Source organism: Anomaloglossus baeobatrachus, chromosome 9 (genome assembly GCF_048569485.1).
Source record: "Anomaloglossus baeobatrachus isolate aAnoBae1 chromosome 9, aAnoBae1.hap1, whole genome shotgun sequence".
NCBI lineage: Eukaryota > Metazoa > Chordata > Amphibia > Anura > Aromobatidae > Anomaloglossus > Anomaloglossus baeobatrachus.
The window spans coordinates 39,875,150-39,897,793 of NC_134361.1; the positions used below are offsets into that span (position 1 = coordinate 39,875,150).

The window sequence follows — 22,644 nt, forward strand, 5'->3', positions numbered from 1 at the left end:
TTTGATATCCTATGTAACCCATTGCCCTCTCAAAATGTGAGTGTGTGCTGCCTATGGTTGCCTATGTGCCTATGGTCCCTATGTAAATGTGTGGTGCCTATATTGCCTATGCAAATTGTCTCTCCAGGGAGGAAGGAGACAAACTCTAGTGCCACCTATTGGAAATAGCAATCTTAAAAGTCAAAAGTAACAAGCCTTTTCATATAACTTAGGATTTATGCCAGATCAGAACCCTAATTTGCAGACATGGTGTTTCGGGGTGATTGCCCCTCGTCAGTGCAAAGTATGAGTATCTGATCTGGCTTATCAGAAGCTATAGTGGGGACCTTTAGGGAAGACCATTCTCCTTGCGGACACTTGACTAACCAGTCTGGCTGCCAGTGAGGGGACTTACAGCTGTAATGCCCTTCTGGGAAATATTCAAATTGTCTCTCCAGGGAGGAAAGAGACAAACTCTAGCGCATGCATTCCAGATTGCTATATCTAAGAGCCCAGGCCACTCTGTAGAACATAAAAAACCTTTTTTATTATACTCACCTGGAGGCAGTCCGGTTCGATGGATGTCGCTGCTCTCGGTCCGGCTTCTTCTCTATCATGTGCGGGCTCCATCCTCCTGCCAGTATAATGGAACTCAATGGGATACTAGAGCTTTTTTCCAGCAGACCCTCTTAAGAAAGCTTGGGGGGCTATTGCAGGAAAATCACTGAAATGCTGAACAGCACCAGGAAGTGGCCTGGACGCATCTCTGACTCCAAACTGGAAAGTAAAAAAATAATGTAAAAAAAACATGTGGGATTCCCCCTATATTTGATAACCAGCCAAGATATTATCAGGCTGGGAAGGTCCATGGTTACTTGGTCCTTCACAGCCTAAATATACCAGTTTGCAGTCGCTCCAGAATTGGCCCATCCATGATATGCACCAATTCTGACATTTTGCCCGGCTCTTCCTGATTGCCTTGATGCAATAGCAATTGGGTAATATTTTTTGGAGTTGATGTCAGCTATGAATTGTCAGCTGACATCAAGGCTATGGGTTAGTAATGGAGAGGCATCTATCAGACACACCAATTACTAACCTAGCAAGTGTAAAGTGAAAAAAAACACCATACACACAAGAAAAAGAATAAAGACAACCCTACACTAACCCTTGTTCACCAATTTATCCAATTTATTATTTTAAAATCATCCATGAAGCTTCGACATAATCCATGATGTACTGGTCCCACAACGTTCCCTGAATCAATACCCCAACCTATGGACACTGAGGTCACTGAGATACTGATGTCACCGTGTGTGAGAAATTCAGCACTTGACACTGACCAGGGGTGATTAATGGGGCCTCTTTCTCTGACGTTTAATGGCAGCATCCCAAATCAACATGGACTTTTTAATAAGTTCTAAACAAAGTTTAACGTTTTGAAAAATGCGTAAGAATAATACGTAAATTCATACTTTTATTATATAAAAAATAATTTTATTCAGCAGAAAACCAGAATGGAAATAAATATAATAATATAATTTAATAATTAACTAATACAAAGTTAAAAATAAATAAATATATTTTTAAAAAATATGTTAATTTTTTTCACTATATTATTCTTGCTTATAAAAGTTCATAGAGGGTTATATTCTTCTTGATCTTGAGGATGCATTTTAGAGCTCCTCGACAGGTGACTGAACATCCATTTATAGTATGAACATATTGGGTTCATTGTATCTTCTCTTTATCATTTCTTCAAACTGAGCATCAATCATAAGCGACAGGGAAGTCAATTATTGATGATTCGCATGGGAGATGTTTCATAGCTTGAAAGGCATTGACTAGATTTGTGATTCTTCTTTGAAGCTTCTTTGTAGTTACTTCCCAAATGCCCAACAACCGATGTCCTCCACCACTAACGGGATTAGGCTGAGTAACACGGCTTCCTGGAGACATTGTGGAGATGCCTACAAAATAATATGTATGTTACGAATTTTCCATTAATTAAAACATTTCTATGTCTTCGTGTTATTTCCTCTGTCTGTCATCTTTGGCATTCGTCTTCCTTTTCTTTTGTCTATGAAGAGCAAATCATTGTATAACATGATCCCCTGTAGTCGTCAGTAGGTTCTCATCTACTGTACATGTCCAGGGTTAATTATCTGCTACACCATGGGGAACAGTATCATGCCTCTTCTTGTTTCATCTGCAGATCAGTGTAGGACACTTACCTCTTCCATAAAGTGCTGGAGATGGTGAAGCCATGGCTTCAGCTTCTCAGAAGGTGTTTTACTGTGTCCTGGTAATTCCCTCTGCATACGAGATATACAAGATGATAAGTTATGGGTCAATATATCCAGTATCATCGAAAAACTTCAAAACATGAACCATACAAGTAATGATAAAGATGAGGAGTTGACCACATGGACTTACACAGATCAGAAGATCATCTTTGACTCTGAGGAACATCATGAGTGACTGTGATGCCGGATCAGGAACAGCAGGTGTGGACAGATTTGTCAGAACTTCTGTAGTTATTTTAACTCGCTCCAGGGTCAGAATCAGACGATCACTAGCCTGTAGATGAGAAATGTTCAAAATACGTGTCAAAAAATGGACCCTCAAGTCCATTAGAAAGGAAGAAGGGTTTCATTTCATCATTTCAGAGACATTTTATGGAAGAAAGTAGTGTACAGTAGAATAGAAGAGAAAGCCAGATATGTACTAGCAAAAGTTGCCAACTTGACCTTTTATTTTTTCTGGACACCTTATCACAAAAATCACAGACAGACAATATTTTTTACGGACACATTTGAAAACCATGATAAATCATTAAGACTATCAGTGGATCCATATCTACCGCCCATAATTCTGATCTAAAAATAATCTGTACAAGTTTGTTCAACTTCAAAAAAATCACAAACAGTTGAAAAAAATGTTTATAGGGCAAAAAAGGTGCCGAATTTTATGGACTATCCTGGACGGTTGGCGACTCCGGTACTAACCATTAGGTCACATACAGACGGCTTGTGTTTGATCATTCTTCTGTAGCATTTCAGCGCACTGGTAGACATGTTCTTCTCCTGTGGACAGATAAGATTTTGAGAAGCCTTACATCACTTACTGAGCTGTATAATAAATTCATTCAGATCTCTTCCTACATAGCGTGACTATTCATGGTAATTATACAGAAACAAAAGTCCGGAACCAGTCGAAGATGTTTTACCTCATCGCAGACTTAACCAATGGAGGTACCAATTAGCTAATCTCACCTAATATACCACCATCATGAAAGCCACCAAAAAATAAAAACTCCTACGAAATCACTTGAATTCCAGATTTGTATTGGTTTCTGACTTTTGAGTCTGAATAGTTGTAAATATATACAAAATTATTCTCAAAATCTTCCTCCTTACATGTTCATTCTGCAGTTGTCTGATCACCCTGATGTCAGAGGAAGATATTGATTGATGTCTGGACATTGGACAGCGTCTCCGGTGAGGATGTCCGGTCACTGCCACTAGTACAATAGTGAAGACCACCAGTCTGTAGTACATGGTTGGAGTATTTGTGGAGATCTGGAGAATGTTTCCTTTTTCTGAACCTGTGTAAAATATTTTAATACATAGAACATTATTACTGCACATGTGAATGTCAATGGTTCTAATATTCTGTACATATACCCAGTAGAAGATGCTCACCTTCTCGGTTGTCTTGTGTCTCTCCACTGCTCTCAGCTCTACCTTTTGTCTCTCCATGTTTCTCCTTTTATATTTCTCAGGAGGGAACTTCTTTCTACATTCAGAATTCAAACGACAAGAGAAAATTTATATTAGTCGTGGGAAATCCTTACAACTTTCAGTTTCCTTAGAGTACAGGTATGAAGGCAACGTCAGGTAACTGGGAGGAGACTCCTCCACTACTACAGGTGACAGAAGGAATCCCAGCTGTATCCTGACTTATTACATGTAACATCATGGAGGCAGTTACTGAGTGATAGAAGGAGAGTTGATGTATACAGTCCTTTTAGCTATATTCTATTGTTAATGTTATTTCTCTGCATATAGCAGGGGTTTCTCCTGCCGCCTCTAGTCGTGGAGGAGTCTCCTCCCAGTTTCTTGATGTTACCTTCGTACCTGTACACTAAGGAAACTGAAAGTTGTAAGGATTTCCCACGGCTGCTGTCACTTGTCTCCCGTCACTTGAATTCTGATCGCAGACAGAAAATTTCTCCACATTGTGAAAATGAAGAACTTTTTCTCCTGCAGATTGAAGAATCAAAGGAGAAACATGGGAAACGTTGATGCAGAGCTCAAAACAGAAGACAGACGCAAGACAACTGGGAAGGTGAGCATCATTCATTGGATGTATATAGAGAATATCAGCACAATTGGCACTTACTTAATGGATTTGTGTACAATAATACTATTCTATGCATTAATATGTCACATACAGATTACTTGGAAGAGAATAAAATCTCCAGGTCAGCACCGATACTCCAACCATGGACATCAGACTGGTGGTCTTCAGTATTGTTCTTCTGGCCATGACCGGACATCAACACCGAAGACGCTGCCCAATGTCCACTGACATCAGGTTGATCAGAATGAACATGTAAGGAGAGAGATTGTGTTACACCGAGAGGAGTCTGGAGTTCTCATACTGGGTTCATATTTTTACCTATTTTGTCAAAAGTGAAAATCCACACCAAGTTTAAAAGACAATCGATTTTCATTACATTGCATTTGATGTTTTTTATGTGGCGGAATTGGAGGTTACATTTAGTAATTAGTTCTACTATTGGTCTAGCACATCATGAGATGATCCATCTATGGCTGATTTTTGTTTTTTTACTCACTCTGTATAATACACATCAATTATCACACTGCGGAAGTATATTCTAGATGAGGAAAATTATAATACCAATGTCATGTACATCTACAACAAATCCTGCTCTATCTCTCCACAGTAGAAGATGTCCACCAGTGCAATCACATGCTACAGAAGAATGATGAGACATAAGCCATCTGTATGTTACCTAATAGTTAGCACACATCTGACGCTGTCTTCTGTTACTGGCTAGTTTCTTTAGAAAATAGTTCTGTAAAGTAAAGCCCACCTTACCTCCTTAGATGCTCGTATATTTAGATACATCATTGTCCACCCTTTTTTAGGTCAGTGACAGTCTGACTCTCATCTTTAAGCGAGTTACTCTAACCACCAAAGTTCTAGAAAATCTGTCCACATCTGCTGTCCCTGACCCAGCATCACAATCACTCATGATGTTCTTCAGAATCAGAGATGATCTTCTGATCTTTGTAAGTCCATGTGGTTCTTACGGTGATTGATTCCATGGGTTTTGCTTTGATGTTTCGGGACTGATATTAGAAATTCAGACCCATAACTTATTGTACATTGTATTTGTCACGTTCAGAGAGAATCAACAGGACACAGTAAAACCCCATCTGAGAAGCTGAAGCCATGGCTGGACCATCTCCAGCACTTTGTCGTAGAGGTAAGTGTCCTTTACTAGTGATGAGCATATATATATTTGAATGGAATTGAATTCTGCTCATAGTTTACAAAATGCTGATTTTTTGTAATTCCACATGGATTCAGCATAGTATAGTGCCCACTGGCTGCCATTTTCTGAACCATAAAGGGTCATGAAAATGTAAAAAAATGGAAAAAATTCTTTCTCACCTTATTTCTCACCTCTCAGTCCCCTACGTTCCTCACTGTCACCCATCAGCTCCTCCTGCCTGTTGAATTGAAATCCCTTTGGCTTTCACATTAGGTCAGGACTTCCACCTCTAATGAGGCCCAGGATGGTTCTGTTCGTGCGAGGTCACTCATGAAACCATGAGTTGGAAGTTCCGGCGAAGAGATTTCAGTGAGAGAGGCCTTGATCAGAAGATGCGGTGAGGACCAGACAGGTAACAGTGAGGAGCGAAGGGGCCAAGGTGGATACAACAATCTGAACTGCAGAACATAGAAAAGTCAGAAAGAAGAAAAACTAAAAGAATTTGTAGCTAATGCTGAAACCATTACACGCATATTAAACATTTTAAATATCATTTTGTAGGAATCTTCCCAATGTCTCCAGGAAGCCGTGTTACTCAGTCTTATCCCACTATTGGTGGAAGATATTGGATGTTGGGCTCATGGGAAGTAACTACAAAGATGCTTTATAAAAGTTCCCAATAGAGGACTCTCTTCAAAGAGGAACATTTCCCATTAAAATCTCCACTATATTGTTCCCTTTTTCCTATCATTGATGCTCTTTGTGAAGAACTGATGAGAACAATATACAATAGCCCTAATAAGAAGCTGAAGTACATTCACCTGTGACAAAGCCTCAACATTGGACCTCAAAATTAAGAAGGAGATGCACTTACCATGAATTTTTCGAAATACACATAATTTGGTCATGTTTTTGACATCTCCAAACAATCTTTTTATTACTATTTTATTTCATTATATTATTTATTTCATAATTGTATTTTTATTTTCAAAGATATTTTTATTAATATATATATTTTATATATATATTTAATTATTATTGTATTAATTTATACTGTATTTATTTGCACTCTATTTTTCTGTTGGATAAAAATATAATTTTTCTATAATAAAAAAATAATATACCTATTGTTTTTGTGATTATGTAAAGAATTTAAGCTCTGCTTGAGCAATGGTTCAGAACTGGCATCAAAAAGGAGCAAAAATTGGGAGTTTATGACCCTTAAATAATTGCAACAGTATAGGTAAAACACATACTCAAGCTGTTAATAATTTAGTAAATTTTATTCATCACAAAATTTCTAAAAACAGTTCATTGTATCAAACATACTGAATGCATAATCAAAAACCATAATTAAATGCATATCCAAAAAATTGACAAGAAAGAGTATGGACACTTAAAAAGCCCAAAATGGGAAGGGGACCGGACAGCAGAGCAAACACTGACCCAAACCAATACAAGGGTAAGAAATAGATACGTGTTATAAACGTATCTGGAGCACTGATTCAAGTGTAGATATAAAACAGTGAAGCAAAATCAAGGCTGTTTGACAGAACAGACACTGGGTGGCGCTCAAGCTCAAAAACCACACCAGTCAGTCCGTGCATACAGAAAAAGTTCTAACCGCACAGTGCTCCAGACTCACCCATATTAAATGTTGTGATGCTCAGTCACCGGGTCCCTTCCCTCGCCCGACGTACGTTTCGAGGTAGATCTTCTTCTGTATGCACGGACTGACTGGTGTGGTTTTTTGAGCTTGAGCGCCACCCAGTGTACAGCTAATAGGACTTGTGCTGTCACCGTCTGGTAAGTCGTTGGTGTCTCTTTGTTTCTTCTATATAGGGTGAGATCTTTTGGGGGCCATTGTATATATATAAAAAGAACCCCCCTTTATTCTCCCCATGTTCTCATTTTTTCTAGATTAACCCAGTAGAGATTGTCTCCTCATTTGCTCCCCTGATGAATGATGTATAGGAAACGCGTCGGGAGAAGGGAGAAGGAGATTCTGGGAGAGGACAGTTAGTCCGTTCATAAGGGGTCCAGGACCTGTGTGGTGAGGGTCTTTTCTGGAAACGCCGAATATGAGGACGAACTGATCGTTTTTGGGAGACAAGACACCAGCAATTGGGTGAGATTGTTCCCTATCAGACACAACCAGGTTAACAACTTGGCTTTTTGAATCCCTGGTTAATGCTGAATTATTTAACCGAATGTGTAGTATATTGGTCACACACCTGTGGGTGTCATGGTCACTATAGTGATTAACGCCACTGCTAATTTGTGAATGGGTTCTAAGTGAGCGTTTGTGTAAATAATCTTGGCCAATTCGGTTAAATTTGTATATTTTGCCAGCACCAATTATATATAGGTGTCATTGCGCTTTACAGGGTATGCCAGTCCCCCGATGTGTATGGAGGATCTTTCTACCTATTTAATTTTATGCATAGGCAAGGTGATCCTTCCCTATTTTTAGAGGAAATATTAAAAGTTATATTTTAGGTATTTTTGCTGTAATTCAGATTCTTCAAATTATATACCATACCAGTGGCTGTATTAATACAGGTTTGAAAGAGCCAGAAATCTTGCATGTTTTTAGGTGACTAAATACTTATTTCCACCATAATTTGCAAAAAAATTCTTGCCAAATCAGACACGGTGATTTTCTGGATTTGTTTTCTCATTTTGTCTCTCATAGTTGTGGTCTACCTATGATGTCGATTACAGGGCAGCATCATCTTTTTAAGTGGGAGAACTTGCACAATTGGTGGCTGACTAAATTATTTTTCCCCCACTGTATATCTTCTGCTTCATCATCACTGTCTACCAACTTACATGTGCACTCTATTCCCCTAGCAATCTAAGTGTAACATCCTCTATAATCCAAACCCCCCACTGCATGGAGGAATGGGCCACATACCACCAACAGTGTGTGCCAACCTTGTGAAGACTTACAGAAAACATTTGACCTCTGTCATTGCCAACAAAATATTGAGATGAACTTTTGTTATTGACCAAATACTTATTTTCCACCATAATTTGCTAAATAAATCTTGCCAAATCAGACGCAGTGATTTTCTGGATTTTTCTCATTTTGTCTCTCACAGTTGTGGTCACCTATGATGTCAATTACAGGCAAATCTCATCTTTTTAAGTGGGAGAACTTGCACAATTGGTGGCTGACTAAATACTTTTTTTCCCACTTTAGGGCAGTGCGGTGTGATAAGTTTATATTCCACTTTGTTGCAGATGGGCAACCAGTGCAATGACTGGCACAAAGTAAAGGCATCAGTGTAGCAGCAGGACCGAAATATGAGCCCAGCTGCTGAATTCAGGATGAGAGCAGTGACACCCATCGGATCAGACCACCCCCTAGGTGAGTATAATAAAGGTGTTTTTTACGTTCTACAGTTCGACTTGGGCTCTTATATACAGTATTTTTGAATTCTATATGTAAAAGTAGCAACAAATACAGCTCAGCATCTCTGCATCTGTGGCGCCCCTGAGGCTTCAGTCGCCACAGGGTACTGCAGCTCACTTAAGGTGCGGTACTTATCCTGGATCCAGAGGAGGTTGGTATCGGTTTTACTACACAGAAACTTATACACACAATCAGGTTGCCCTCCCCAATGGGAACCCGGCTAGGGTCAGGTTTTTAAGGCAGTCACTAAACATTGGGGGCAGCCAGCCACTCTGGAGTAGTGCTTTAATTTAACTTATCATTCCATGGTCTTGAAATCCATTGTAAAATGCACATACATAATGCAAAAGAGGAGATCAACTCAAGTACAATGTGAATTACTTCCTGGCTGACTATTTGCATAATAATATCTCCCTCCTTACATGGTCATTCTGCAGTTGTCTGATCCCCCTGATATTAGCGGAAGATACTGATTGATGTCTGGACATTGGGCAGCGTCTCCGGTGGGGATGTCCGGTCACTGCCTCAAGTTGAATACTGAAGACCACTAGTCTGATGTCCATGGCTGGAGCATTAATGCTGATCTAAAGACTTCTTCATTTTCAGGATGTGGAGAAAACTTCTCTCCTTGATCAGAATTGAGTAGACAGGAGACAAGTGATAGAAGCCGTGGGAAAATTCTTACAGCTTTCAGTTTCCTTAGTGTACAGGTATGAAGCTAACGTCAGGTAACAGGGAGGAAACTCCTCCACTACTACAGAAGACAGGAGGAATCTCTTCTATATGCAGCGATATTACATTTTACAATGAAATACAGATTAAATGACTGTATATATCAACTATCCTCCTACCACTCAGTAACTATATCCAAACTTTTAATTGTCATATCTCATTATATAGTAGGCATTCCTCCAGTCACCTGTAGACGTGGAGGAATCTCCTCCCAATTACCCGACGCTGCTGTCTTACCTGTACACTAAGGAAACTGAAAGCTGTAAGAATTTCCTACGGCTGCTGTCACTTAAATTCTAATCATAGAGAAAAGTTTAATCTACATCATGAAAATAAAGAAATTTCCCTTCTGGACTCTGAAATATAAAAGACGAAACATGGGAAGACAAGAGACAGAACTAAGAGAAGCAGAGAGACACAAGACATCCATCAAGGTGAGCATCTTCTACTGGATTAAGACACAGAATCTCAGCATTCTTGGCATTTATATAATGACTTTATGCACGATACTCATGCTCTATGTATTAATATCTGATAAATAGGTTGTTACGAAGAGAAGAAAGTCTCCAGATCTCCACCAATACTCCAATCATGGACCTCAGACTGGTGCTCTTCAGTATTGTACTTGTGGCAGTGACTGGAAATCCACACCGGAGACGCTGCCCGATGGCCAGATATCAATCAGTATCTTCCACTGACATCAAGGTGATCAGGCAACTGCAGAATGAACATGTAAGGAAGGAAATTGTGTTATACAGAGATGTATATATATATATTATGTGAGATAAACCTACAAATTCTGCTCTATATCTGTCCACAGGAGAAGAACATGTCCACCAGTGCAATCAAATGCTACAAAAGAATGATAAGACACAAGCCATCTGTATGTGACCTAATGGTTAGTATGTGTCTGGCACTGATCATTTTTTACAAAATAGTCCAATAAAATAAAGCCCACCTTAACTCCTAACAAGCACTGGAACCTAAATTCAAGCTCCTCTGATCTCTCCAATATCTTCTCTTCTCCAGGACAGCGATCGCCTGATTTTGACCTTGGAGCGAGTTACAATAACTACAGAAGTTCTGGCAAATCTGTCCACATCTGCAGTTCCAGATCCGGCATCACAGTCACTCATGATGTTCCTCAAAATCAAAGATGATCTTCTGATATGTGTAAGTGAATGTGGTCCTCATGTTCATTGATTGCTTGGTTTATACCTTAATGTCTCAGTGCTGTTAATGGACACATTGACCCAAAATTTAACTTATCTTGTGTGTCTCAATTTTAGAGAGAGTTCCCAGGACACAGTAAAACACCAAGTGATAAACTGAAGCCATGGCTTCACCATCTCCAGCACTTTGTGGAAAAGGTATGTGTCCTACATTGATCTATAGATGTGTAACATGCGACAAATGCATTATGTCCTCTGATGTGGAGCAGATAAATGTCATATCAAGAAATGAGGGTCTACTGTTGACTAGAAAGGATGATATTATACAATGATGTTGATTATATATAAAAAAGAACAGAAAAACTAGAATTTGTAGGTAATGCTGAACAGGCATGATAATCACACTTCATATTATTTTTTAGGAATCTTCTCAATGTCTCCAAGAAGCCGTGTTACTCAGTCTCATTCCGTTAGTGGTGGAAGATATCGGCTGTTGGGCTCATGGAAAGTAACTACAAAGAAGTTTTAAGGAAGACTCACAAGGATGTTTTTCAATTTCCGATTTAAGAATTGAAACATTTGGAGCATTCCCCATGGACATCACCAAGTCTATATTGTTCATCCGAAGTCTAGAGGTGGAACATCTTCCAAGAACATCACTGATAGCTCTTTCTCCTTTCTTCCATGGTTGATTCTCATTCTGAGGAATTGATAAGGACAATACGTCATGTTCTCTATAAAATGATCTTCAGTGACCCATCATAAAGCCTCAAGAAAGAACCTCAAATCAAGAGGGAGATACATTCTCTACATGAATTTTAAAATAGTCATTATTGTCACTTTTTTATGTTTTTTCTTTTATAAATTATAATTATTAATTTATTTTATAACATATTTAATTATTATTTTGCGTTGTATTTATTTGCATTCTAGCTTTCTGTTGCATAAAATTATATTTTTTATATAATAAAAGTAAATTAATTCAGCTACTGTTCTTACAAATTGTTTTAAAAAGTGTAGCTCTGTTTCAGAAATGGTTGAGAAGTGGATGTTGACTTGGGATGACCTAAGGGATTTTAATTAAAGGAGAAGATGTGTGTATGTGAATGAGTGTAACTCTGAGGTTCAGTTCATTGCTAAATGGTAGTATGAGTTCTTCCAACCTTAAACTACCCATAACTACAAAATGACCTCTGGACACTTACCAAATGTAACTAATAGATATAACCTTAAGTAGATAATTTCTGAGGGAGGGTGGGTGGGCTTTTTCTATTTTTTTTTTGGTGCACACTACATGTGATCACGCTGTTGTTACCCCCATTCAAACACTTCAAGCAGCTCGCACTGGGCTGAGTACCATGTAAAATTTGTCGGTAATCTATAAGAAGAGGCCAAAACTTCACCAGTTTGACAACTTCTTCCATGAATCGTGACATGAATAACAAGCACAAGTCCCAGTGGGAAGCTCACCGTGCTGCAATGCGTCCTAGTGGAGCGGGCCATCCACCGCCTGCCCCTTCCAGTGCATCTGCGCGCTCTTCATCTTCTATGTCTGTGGGGACAGCTGTCAGACCTGTTTTTCCACGCAGACCTTTCACCACTGTAACCTCAACAGGCAGTTTGCTTGGTAGGTCGTCAGTTGGTTTGGATGGGGAAACAAGTGCTGGTGTACAGCTCTCTCAGACATCGAGAGCACCAACTTTGGATGAAGGCAACATCATGTCTCCGCCTGCACTTTCCTCCCAAACCAGCAGTTTTTCAGGGACACCCTAATCACCACCATCTCCACACAGCAGCCAGATCTCGGTCCCTCAGATGTGGACAAATATAAGGCCATTTCCTCCGAGCCATGACAAAGCTAAGAGGTTGACTTTATCCCTCTGTAAGCTCTTGGCTACCGAAATGCTGCCTTTCTGCCTGGTGGACACAGCGGATTTTCGAGACCTTATGTCTGTCGCAGTGCCCCAGTACCAGATGCCCAGTCGCCACTACTTCTCCAAGAAAGGTGTGCCTGCGCTACACCAACATGTCGCACACAACATCACCACTTCCTTGAGAAACTCTGTGTGTGACCGGGTGCATTTCACCACCAATACTTGGACCAGTAAGTATGGACAGGGGCGTTAGATGTCGCTGACTGGGCACTGGGTAACTATGGTGATAGATGGAGAAGGGTCTGCTCAACAAGTCTTGCCGTCCCCACGACTTGTGCGTCAATCCTCTCTATGTCGAAGTTCCTCCACTGCTTCTCCCTCCTCAACCTTGTCTGGGTCCTCCACCTCCGATCCAAGCCTGCCTGGTCAGGCCACCCACGTTGCAACTGCACACAAGGAATCCTGCACACCTCCTTACTATGCTGGCAGCAGAGCTCAACAACATCAGGCAGTCTTTAGCTTGAAATGTCTTGGAAATAAGAGTCACACAGCGGAGGAGTTTTGGGCAGCTCTGCGGTCCGAGTTTCGTAAATGGTTGTCTCCACTCAACTTGCAGCCAGGGAAGGCTGTGTGCGACAATGCTGCAAACCTGGGTGCGGCCCTTCGCCGGGGCAAGGTGACACATGTGCCTTGTATGGCTCACGTGTTGAACCTTGTTGTCCAGCAATTTTTAACCCACTATCCCAGCCTAAATGGGCTTCTGCACAGGGCACGGTCACTCTCTGCTCACTTCCGCCGTTCAACCACCGCAGCTGACCGACTTGCATCGCTCCAGAAGTCATTCGGCCTGCCGGTTCATCGCCTGAAATGCGATGTGGCGACACGCTGGAATTAGACTCTCCACATGTTACAGCGACTGTGGCAGCACCACCGAGCCCTGGTGCAATACGTTATGACGTATAGCCTGGGCCAACGAGATGCAGAGGTGGGGCAGATCACGCTGATGGAGTGGTCTCAGATCAAGGACCTATGCACCCTTCTGCACAGTTTCGACATGGCGACGAATGTGTATAGCGCTGACAATGCCATTATCAGCATGACAATTCCAGTCATTTACATGCTGGAGCACACGCTAAACACTATTCGGAGTCAGGGGGTGGGACAAGAGGAAGGGGAGGAAGTACAGGAGGGTTCATATGCGCAAGGGATACCAACATCTACAAGGTCCAGATGTTCATCATCACCAAGGTGGTAGGCATGGGACGGTGGGGGAGAGGGATTAACAAGGGCGCATGGTAGCAGCCAAAATGTTGAGGAAGGTGCAGGAGACCATGAAGAAATGGAGGACAAACTCTCGATGGACATGGAAGACTCAGCAGATGAGGGAGACCTGGGTCAAATTTCCGTTGAACAAGGTTGGGTGGAGATGTCAGAGGAAGAAGAAACGGTTAGCACCTCGCCGCCACAAACACAGCGAGGACTTGGTTCTCCTGGATTCGCAAGACACATGAGCGCCTTCTTGCTGCACTACCTACAACATGACCCACGGATTGTCAAAATTTGAAGTGATGATGACTACTGGGTTACCACACTATTAGATTCCCGGTACAAGTCCAAATTTTGTGACATAATTCCAGCCATAGAAAGGGATGCACACATGCAGGAGTATCAGCAGAAGCTGTTACTCAATGTTAGCTCGGCTTTTCCACCAAACAACAGTGGTGCACACAGTGAATCTCCCAGTTGTAACTTGACAAACATGGGACTGTCTCGTCATCAACAGTCTAACCGTAACAGCAGCACCGTATCTGGTGCTGGTAACAGCAATTTTATTGAATCGTTTCATAATTTTTTTAGACCCTCCTTTGCAAGGCCACCAGAGACAACAAGTCTGACACATAGTCAACGGCTGGAGAGGATGATACAGGAGTATCTCCAAATGAACATCGATGCCATGACTTTGCAACTGGAGCCTTGCTCATTTTGGGCTTCAAATCTTGAAAAATGGCCTGAGCTCGCCACTTACGCCTTGGTGATCTTGTCGTGTCCAGCTGCCAGCGTTGTCTCTGAACATGTCTTCAGTGCTGCTGGGTGTGTGCTGACAGATAACCACACGCGTCTGTCCAGTGACAATGTGGACAGACTAACGTTCATCAAGATGAACAAGTCATGGATACGCAAGGACTTTACTACCCCTGTGTCATCCTGGGGAGAGTAAAGGCTTGTGGATTTGGAATTTGCTTGATGCAAATGTACCTGTCAAGTTTGCAACTAGGGCACAAGTGATGCCACTGAAGGGGTGTCTGTGTGGCCCAATTTTTAGAAAAAAGGGAGACTCTGCATGGAGTCCGCTTGCTTGCAGTGTTTTTAAAAATGATACAAGATGAACAGATCTGGGATCAGCAAAGACTTTGCTACCTACCCCAGTGTCATCCCGGGGACAGTTAAAGCTGGCGTATTTTGGAATGTGCTTGATGCAAATCCACCTGTCCAGTTTGCAACTAGGGCACAAGTGATGCCACTGAAGTGGTGTCTGTGGGGCCCAATTTTTGGAAAAATGGGAGACTCTGCTTGGAGTCCCCTTGCTGTGTTTTACATGATTTTCGAAGGGCATGACATACCTATATCTGTGTCTCCTCCTCTTTTTCCTCATCCAGCTGTTTTGTTTTCGGATGACTATTTGTCCTTGTCACTTTCCCATGTGTTTGTGTTGTCTTGTGAGTTGTTTGTCACCTTTTGGACACCTTTGAAGGTGTTTTCTATGTGTTTTTATGTGTTTGTGATTGCCTTCCATTGTTTTCAATGGGGTTCGAGAGGTTCTTCGAACGGTTCACCGAACCGAACTCGAACTCGAGCCTCTAGAGGGTCGCTCATCTCTAGTCAGGATATTTGGAGATTTCGTAGCACATTTGATTTACCACTAAGATAATTTTGATAACAATTTGGTAAATCTGCTGAAATTAAGTTTTAAAGATCAGCTCATTCCTACAAATGTATCTACTTTGATCTTAGAAAACAACACAATCCTATGAGGAAGAAAAATTTTTTTTGTGGCATTCAAAAACAATATTGCTCATCATCATGATGGCCTTGTACAATTAGAAAAATATGTCAATAAAAAGGAATGAAATAATCCCAATAATAATCAACATCAGAAAACTAGAGTTAATAGTGGACAGATTTATTTCATTATTTTGCTTAAATTCATGTTTAAAAAAAATAAAAACTAAAATAAATACAATATAATAATATAAATTATTATTCAAATATATAATAAAATAAATATATTAATATATTATATAAATACACAAAATAACAATTAATGTTTTTTTAAATAAATTAAAACACATAATCCTTGCTTTGGAAAAGTTCAAATAGATAAATATTTTCTAATAACGTCCAGGAAACTTTGGTCTGGATCTAGAAGAGACTTTTCTATGGCAGTCGAAAGATAATCTGACAGATTGGAAATACAGTGCGATATGCAGGTATAAGTATAAAGAATATAAACTTGAAGATGTTAACAGGGAAAGCTCCAAACGTTTGAATTCATTAATCAGAAATACAAATATATTCTCCTGGATTATCGTTGAGTCTTCATCGTAGTTATTTCCCAAAAGCCCAACACCCAATATCTTCCACCAATAATGGGATGAGGCTGAGTAACACGGCTTCCTGGAGACATTGTGGTGATGCCTACAGAATAAAAGAAGTGTTTGTTATTACTTTTTTGTTTTTTTCCAACCCTATTTTATAAACTGTATCTCTTAAAAGTACCATTTTATTTTATTTTTTATTATAATTTAGTTAATTCCTGGATAAGTAAAGGTAATATATGTTTCCTGTGGTGGTTAGTGTAATATTTTTCAGTTGCCGTATTTTTCTATTCCCAATGCCCCATTATTTTTGTGCACCTTGGAAGTGTGTGTGTGATCTGCTCTTCCTGCACCTGTGATGCCTCCACTTAGTGGGGGTTTAGCTGCATCCTACTAGAGTAGTAGTTTTTGGCCTGGGCGGTGTACAACTGCTGCCTTTATTTGTTGTAAGTAAATCCTTAATTTTTGGAGGATATGTATGCCTCTTTGTGTTGCTATTTTTTATTTTTAGAAACAAGCGTCGGGAAAAGGTTGGATTTTCATTGGAAAAACACCTTTACTTAAAAATCAATATCTTGTCTTCTTCTCTATCTGCCATTCATAGTCTTTTTTCTTTAATCCTTTCTATATCATTAAGGTCATTCTGTTTTGTGATCCCTCTGCTCAACAGTAGAAGACCCTCAGCTACTATAAATGTCCAGGCTCATTTATTTTCTCCACCATAAAGACAGGATGCTAATGGAACATGTTACATTTGTAGATCAGTGTCATCCTATCTAGTCAACAGTAGACCCTCATCTTCTTAACATATCCAGGATTATTTATCTGCTCCACCATGGAAGACAGGATGCTATTGGTACTTGTTATATCTGTAAGTCAGTGTAGGAAACTTACCTCTTCTACAAAGTGCATGGTTTCAGCTCCTCAGAAGGTGTTTTACTGTGTCCTGGTGATCCTCTCTGAATGTGAGAAATAAAATAATAAGGAATGTCCAATATTGGCACCAAAGTATGAACCATGCAAACAAAGAACATGAATATCACATGAACTTACACAGATCAGAAGATCATCTTTGATTTTGAGGAACCTCATGAGTGACTGTGAGGCCGGGTCAGGAACAGCAGATGTGGACAGATTTACCAGCACTTCTGTAGTTATTGTAACTCGCTCCAGGGTCAGAATCAGACGATCACTGGCCTGGAGAAGGTAAAAGGTTTTAAAAACTAATATTTATATCTAAATATGGTTCCCTGAGTATGTGGAGAAGGAGGTTGGTGTGAGAGAAGGGCTTTATAAGAAAAAAAGACAGTGCAAGGAAGGTACTAACCATGAGGTCACATACGGACGGCTTGTGTCTCATCATTCTCTTGTAGCATTTGATTGCATTGGTGGACATGTTCTTCTCCTGTAGAAGGATAAAGCAAGTTTTGTTGAAGCTTTACATCACATGATCAACATTTTACTTCCAGAATTTCTTCCTTTATAGAGCATCTATTAATGTCTATTATACAAAGCAAGTCAAAGCGAGCCAAGCCAGGAACCTCCATCTTATTATGTTCAACTGGACTAATAGATCTTCAAATTACTTAATTTTTACACAATGGAAAAGAGATCAAATATTTTAAAGACTTGAATTTGTTTCTGACATACGATTATTCTAATAAATATACTGTAACTATTCTCAATAAAACACATTCTCCTTCCTTACATGTTCATTCTGTAGTTGCCTGATCATCCTGATGTCAGCGGAAGATACTGATTGATATCTGGACATTGGGCAGCGTCTTCGGTGAGGATGTCCGGTTACTGCCAGAAGTACAATACTGAAGACCACCAGTCTGATGTCCATGGTTGGAGTTTTGGTGTTGATCTGGGGGCTTTCTTCTCTTCCAATTATTCTGTCCAACAATAAGGCATAGAATATGATTATTGTACATAAATCCATCAAATAAATGTCCACAGCTCTGATATTCTGTACATACACCCAGTAGAAGATGCTCACCTGCTCGGTTGTCTTGCGTCTCTCTGCTGCTCTCAGCTCTGTCTCTTGTCTTTCCATGTTTTTCCTTTTATATTTTAGTCTCCAGAAGAAAAATTTCTTGATTTTCATGATGTGGAGTAAACTTTTCTCTACGATGAGAATGTAAGTACAGCAGCCTTAGGAAATCCTTACAACTTTCAGTTTCCTTAGTATGTAGGTAGGAAGGTAACGTCAGATAAGTAGCTGGTAGCTGGGATTCCTCCTGTCACCTGTAGTGGAGGAATCTCCTCCCAGTTACTTGATGTCTCCTTCCTACCTGTACACTATAGAAACTGAAAGTTGTAAGAACTTTCCCACGGCTGCTGTTACTCGTCTCTTGTCACTTGAATCCTGATTGTATTGAGATTTTCTCCACATTCTGAAAATGAAGAAGTTTCTCTGATTTAATCTGAAGTATAAAAGGAGAAACATGGGAAGACAGAAGGCAATGATTCAACCAACAAAGAGACACAAAGCAACCGACCAGGTAAGCATCTTCTACTTGTGTATATCTTAAATATCCGCACTGTGGACATCTACATGATGGATCTATGTAAAATAATTAGGTTCCATGTATTAATATCTTATACACAGGTTTATAGGAAGAGAGTTAAATCTTCTGATTGTCACCATTATTCCAGCCATGGATGTCGTCAGACTGGTAGTCTTCAGTATTGTTCTTGTGGCAGTGACCGGACATCCATACCGGAGATGCTGCTCGATGGCCAGATATCAATCACTATCTTCCACTGACATCAGGGTGATCAGACAACTGCAGAATGAACATGTAAGGAAGGGGATTGTGTTATACTGAGGGAAATCTGGATAATCTAATACCTGATTCACATTTTTATATGTTTTGTCAAAAGTGAGGAATCACATCTCAACTAAAAGACCATTAATCTCACCCTTTCTATTATGTTTTACTTTATGGCCTTCCCAGTGGTGGAATTGTAGATTTCATTTGGCGATTAGTTTTTGGTTGGGTACATGACAAGTTGATGTATCTTTAGTTGCTTCCTTACTATTTACTTGGTCTGTATGATAGACATCAATAATCTCACTGTATGGAATTCTATTCTGGAAGAAGTTATGTATAATATGCAAAATGGCATGTACTTCTACAACAAATCCTGTTCCATCTGTCCACAGGAGAAGACCATGTCCATAAGTGCAATCAAATGCTACAGAAGAATGATGAGACACAAGCCGTCTGTATGTGACCTAATGGCAAGTACCTATCGGCACTTTCTCCTAATGCTGTCCACTATTTTACAAAATAGTTCTCTAAAATAAAGCTCACCTTACCTCCTCACATATTCATATATCCAATCTTTTAATCTTCTTCCATTCCACAGGCCAGTGACCGTCTGATTCTGACCTTGGAGCGCGTTACTGTAACGGTGTGCCGGGGGTGCCTGGGGGGTTGCTGTAATGGCCGCTTTATGCATCAGACTGACCCCCGGCCCGGCCGTCACTGTTAGAACAGGGGTGTTGTTTGTGGGGCAGAGTGTGGATGGCAGGGGCATTTCGCCAGACTCAGGTAAACACCGCAGACAGGCATCTGGTGAACCAAAAGGCATTTTATTGCACATAACTTCTATACAGTTTCGGTACACAAATCTTCCAGCTTCCAAATCACAATTCTTGCCGGGGGACTGCTCCTGTTTCTCTTCAGTGGGCGTTACCCGGCTACTCTTGTTTCTCTTCAACTATGCTCGTACTCCGGCTACTACAGGCTTTGCCCATAAACTTCTGCTTCTCTGTCTATGCTTCTGCGGGTCTTACCCGTACACTGCTGGTTCTTGATCAAGGCACATTTCTCTTTCTCTCTTTGGCTATCTGCCACGGTCGCTCCCACACTCTGCCCCGTTGCTTCCTCTCTCTGCACCAACAGACTCTCTCACTACAACTCTCACTCTGCTACAGAGCCCTCTAACCCTCCCCCTAGGCTGTCCTGCTCCTCCTTTCTCCTATACTGCTCCCATGGGGACCACTGTTCCACCCTGACACCTAGTGGGGAAACCCGTTATTGCTGTAAAACACAAATAACATCACATCAACATCTTTAACATCTCTGGCTACCCCAACGTGAGGCATCTTCAGGGGGGAAACTGCTTCTTCGTTCTAGGGGTCCGTCCACCCCTTACATCACAACAACTACAGAAGTTCTGACAAATCTGTCCACATCTGCTGTTCCTGACCTGGTGTCACAGACACTCATGATGTTCCTCAAAATCAGAGATGATCTTCTAATTTGTGTAAGTGCACATAGTCCTTATGTTTACTATTTGCATGGTTCGAGCTTTGATGTTTCGGAGCAGATACTAGACATAATGACTCATAACTTATCCATATCTTGCATATCTTTTATTTAGAGAGAATTATCAGGACATAGTAAACCACCTTCTGAGGAGCTGAAGCCATGGCTGCACCATCTCCAGCACTTTGTAGAGCAGGTAATTGTCCTACACTAACGTACAGATGTAACAAGCACCAATAGTATCCTGTCCAACATGATGGGGCATATAAATAACCCTGGACATGTTTTGTACTGCAGTGAAAGAAAGAAAGAAAGAAAGAAAGAAAGAAAGAAAGAAAGAAAGAAAGAAAGAAAGAAAGAAAGAAAGAAAGAAAGAAAGAAAGAAATACGGATTACTATTGTTGATTTATGTGGTCCTGAGGAACGGGACTTGTTCCCAGAAACACGTCAACCTGTTGAAATAAATTACAAAAATTAATCAACATTATTCTGCATTCTTGGTACCGCGTCTATATTTCCATTTTCCCTCCAGTGATGGAATGACATGTGAATTAGAAGAATTTGTAAATAATGCTGAATCCACAACAGACATAATAATAACATATCATATTATTTTGTAGGAATCGTCACAATGTCTCCAAGAAGCCATGTTACTCATACTGATTATCCCATTAATGATAGAAGACGTTGCATGTTGGGCTCATGAGAAATAATTATATAGAAAGTCTATAGAAATTCCACAAATCTAGAGGATGTGGTGCAAGTGGTGGAAAATCTCCCATGAAAGTCACTGCTAATTCCTTCAGACTCTCCCAAGATCGACGCTCATTTTGAAGAACTGATGAGGACGATCTATAATGGTCACAATAAGAGGCTCCTACAATCATCTGCAAGAAAGCCTCAAGATAGGACCTCAAAATTAAGGAGTCGCATTATTCCTCAATATTTATTGATTTAATATTTATTATATATTTCATTAATAATTTATTAATTGTATTTATTTACATTCTGTTTTTTTGGGACTTGATATCTTGTTAATATTTTTATAATAAAAATAGATGAATTTACATGTTATTCTCCTAAATTTGTCCAAAAATGAAACTCTCCTGGAAAAGAAGTTGTGAAGTGGATGTTGATTTGGAATGAACTCTATAAAGTTGTAGGAAGTAACCAGAAATATACCTAACAAGACTCATGGGGAGTTAATGTGGGTAAAGGAGCAAGCGTTCACTGCCGGATCAAGTTAGTAATTGATTAGTGTTGCTATTGCAAAGGTAATACTGGCTCACCAGAATGCCAGGGATTTTCTTGTTTATTTAGCCTGAAATACAGTTATTGGTCCTAAAAGACAACCTCATGTGCTAATCACTTGCCACTATGGTCTTTTCCCAGTGGATCTTTCCACTTTAGTCTTTTAGTTCCTGGAGCCAGATGTCAAAACTCTTAATACAAGTCTATGAAAGACTTAAGGGGGCTTTACACGCAACGACATCGCTAACGAGATGTCATTGGGGTCACGGAATTCGTGACGCACATCCAGCCTCGTTGTCTTGTGTCTCTCTGCTGCTCTCTTATGTGTGAAATGTACGAGCGACCACTAACGATCAAAAATACTCACCTAATCGTTGATCGCTGACACGTCGTTCAAATCCCAAATATCGTTGATGGTGCTGGACGCAGGTTGTTCGTCGTTCCTGAGGCAGCACACATTGCTACGTGTGACACCCCAGGAACGACGAACAACACCGTACCTGCGTCCTCTGGCAACGAGGTGGGCGTGACTTTCCTTTGGCTGCTCTCCGCCCCTCCGCTTCTATTGGACGCCTGCTGTGTGATGCCGCACGAACCGCCCCCTTAGAAAAGAGGCAGTTTGCCGGCCACAGCGATGTCGCTAGGCAGGTAAGTATGTGTGACGGGTCCTAGCAATATTGTGCACCACGGGAAGTGATTTGCCCATGACGCACAATCAACGGGGGCGGGTGCTTTCACGAGCGACATCACTAGTGAAGTCGCTGCATGTAAAGCAACCTTTATTCTGGTCTCGTTCTTGCTCTCATAGACTT

At 40.5% G+C, this 22,644-nt stretch overlaps 3 protein-coding genes across 3 annotated transcripts; 2 read left to right on the forward strand and 1 right to left on the reverse strand.

Moving 5' to 3' along the window:
- Nucleotides 1–1,859: 1,859 nt before the first annotated feature.
- LOC142251802 (uncharacterized) lies at nt 1,860–18,696 on the reverse strand. The gene is made up of 10 exons (XM_075324850.1): nt 18,596–18,696; nt 18,007–18,196; nt 17,626–17,703; nt 17,352–17,495; nt 11,369–11,528; nt 3,399–3,586; nt 2,988–3,065; nt 2,416–2,559; nt 2,214–2,294; nt 1,860–1,949 (listed from the first exon to the last, which is right to left on the reverse strand). The coding sequence occupies exons 1-10, from the start codon at nt 18,694–18,696 to the stop codon at nt 1,860–1,862; spliced, it is 1,254 nt and encodes a 417-aa protein (XP_075180965.1).
- On the forward strand, nt 10,248–11,340 carry LOC142250410 (interferon lambda-3-like). The gene is made up of 5 exons (XM_075322573.1): nt 10,248–10,388; nt 10,477–10,554; nt 10,686–10,829; nt 10,946–11,026; nt 11,251–11,340. Exons 1-5 carry the CDS (start codon nt 10,248–10,250, stop codon nt 11,338–11,340), a joined length of 534 nt encoding a protein of 177 aa, XP_075178688.1.
- Nucleotides 18,697–18,961: 265 nt separating the features above from the next.
- On the forward strand, nt 18,962–21,294 carry LOC142250411 (interferon lambda-2-like). Its single transcript, XM_075322574.1, has 6 exons — nt 18,962–19,105; nt 19,471–19,548; nt 19,677–19,717; nt 20,477–20,579; nt 20,697–20,777; nt 21,202–21,294. The coding sequence occupies exons 1-6, from the start codon at nt 18,962–18,964 to the stop codon at nt 21,292–21,294; spliced, it is 540 nt and encodes a 179-aa protein (XP_075178689.1).
- The last annotated feature ends 1,350 nt before the right edge of the window (nt 21,295–22,644 follow it).

Coding starts and splice junctions, on each gene's coding strand:
- LOC142250410 (XM_075322573.1), top strand. CDS start 10,248: ATGGACCTCAGACTGGTGCTCTTCAGTATTGTACTTGTGGCAGTGACT. Junction 10,389..10,476: donor GGCAACTGCAGAATGAACAT/GTAAGGAAGGAA, acceptor ATCTGTCCACAG/GAGAAGAACATGTCCACCAG. Junction 11,027..11,250: donor TCCAGCACTTTGTGGAAAAG/GTATGTGTCCTA, acceptor ATTATTTTTTAG/GAATCTTCTCAATGTCTCCA.
- LOC142251802 (XM_075324850.1), bottom strand. CDS start 18,696: ATGTGGAGAAAATCTCAATACAATCAGGATTCAAGTGACAAGAGACGA. Junction 3,066..3,398: donor GACAACTGCAGAATGAACAT/GTAAGGAGGAAG, acceptor ATCTGTCCACAG/GAGAAGAACATGTCTACCAG. Junction 2,295..2,415: donor AAGATGATCTTCTGATCTGT/GTAAGTCCATGT, acceptor TCTCGTATGCAG/AGGGAATTACCAGGACACAG.
- LOC142250411 (XM_075322574.1), top strand. CDS start 18,962: ATGGATGTCGTCAGACTGGTAGTCTTCAGTATTGTTCTTGTGGCAGTG. Junction 19,106..19,470: donor GACAACTGCAGAATGAACAT/GTAAGGAAGGGG, acceptor ATCTGTCCACAG/GAGAAGACCATGTCCATAAG. Junction 20,580..20,696: donor GAGATGATCTTCTAATTTGT/GTAAGTGCACAT, acceptor TCTTTTATTTAG/AGAGAATTATCAGGACATAG.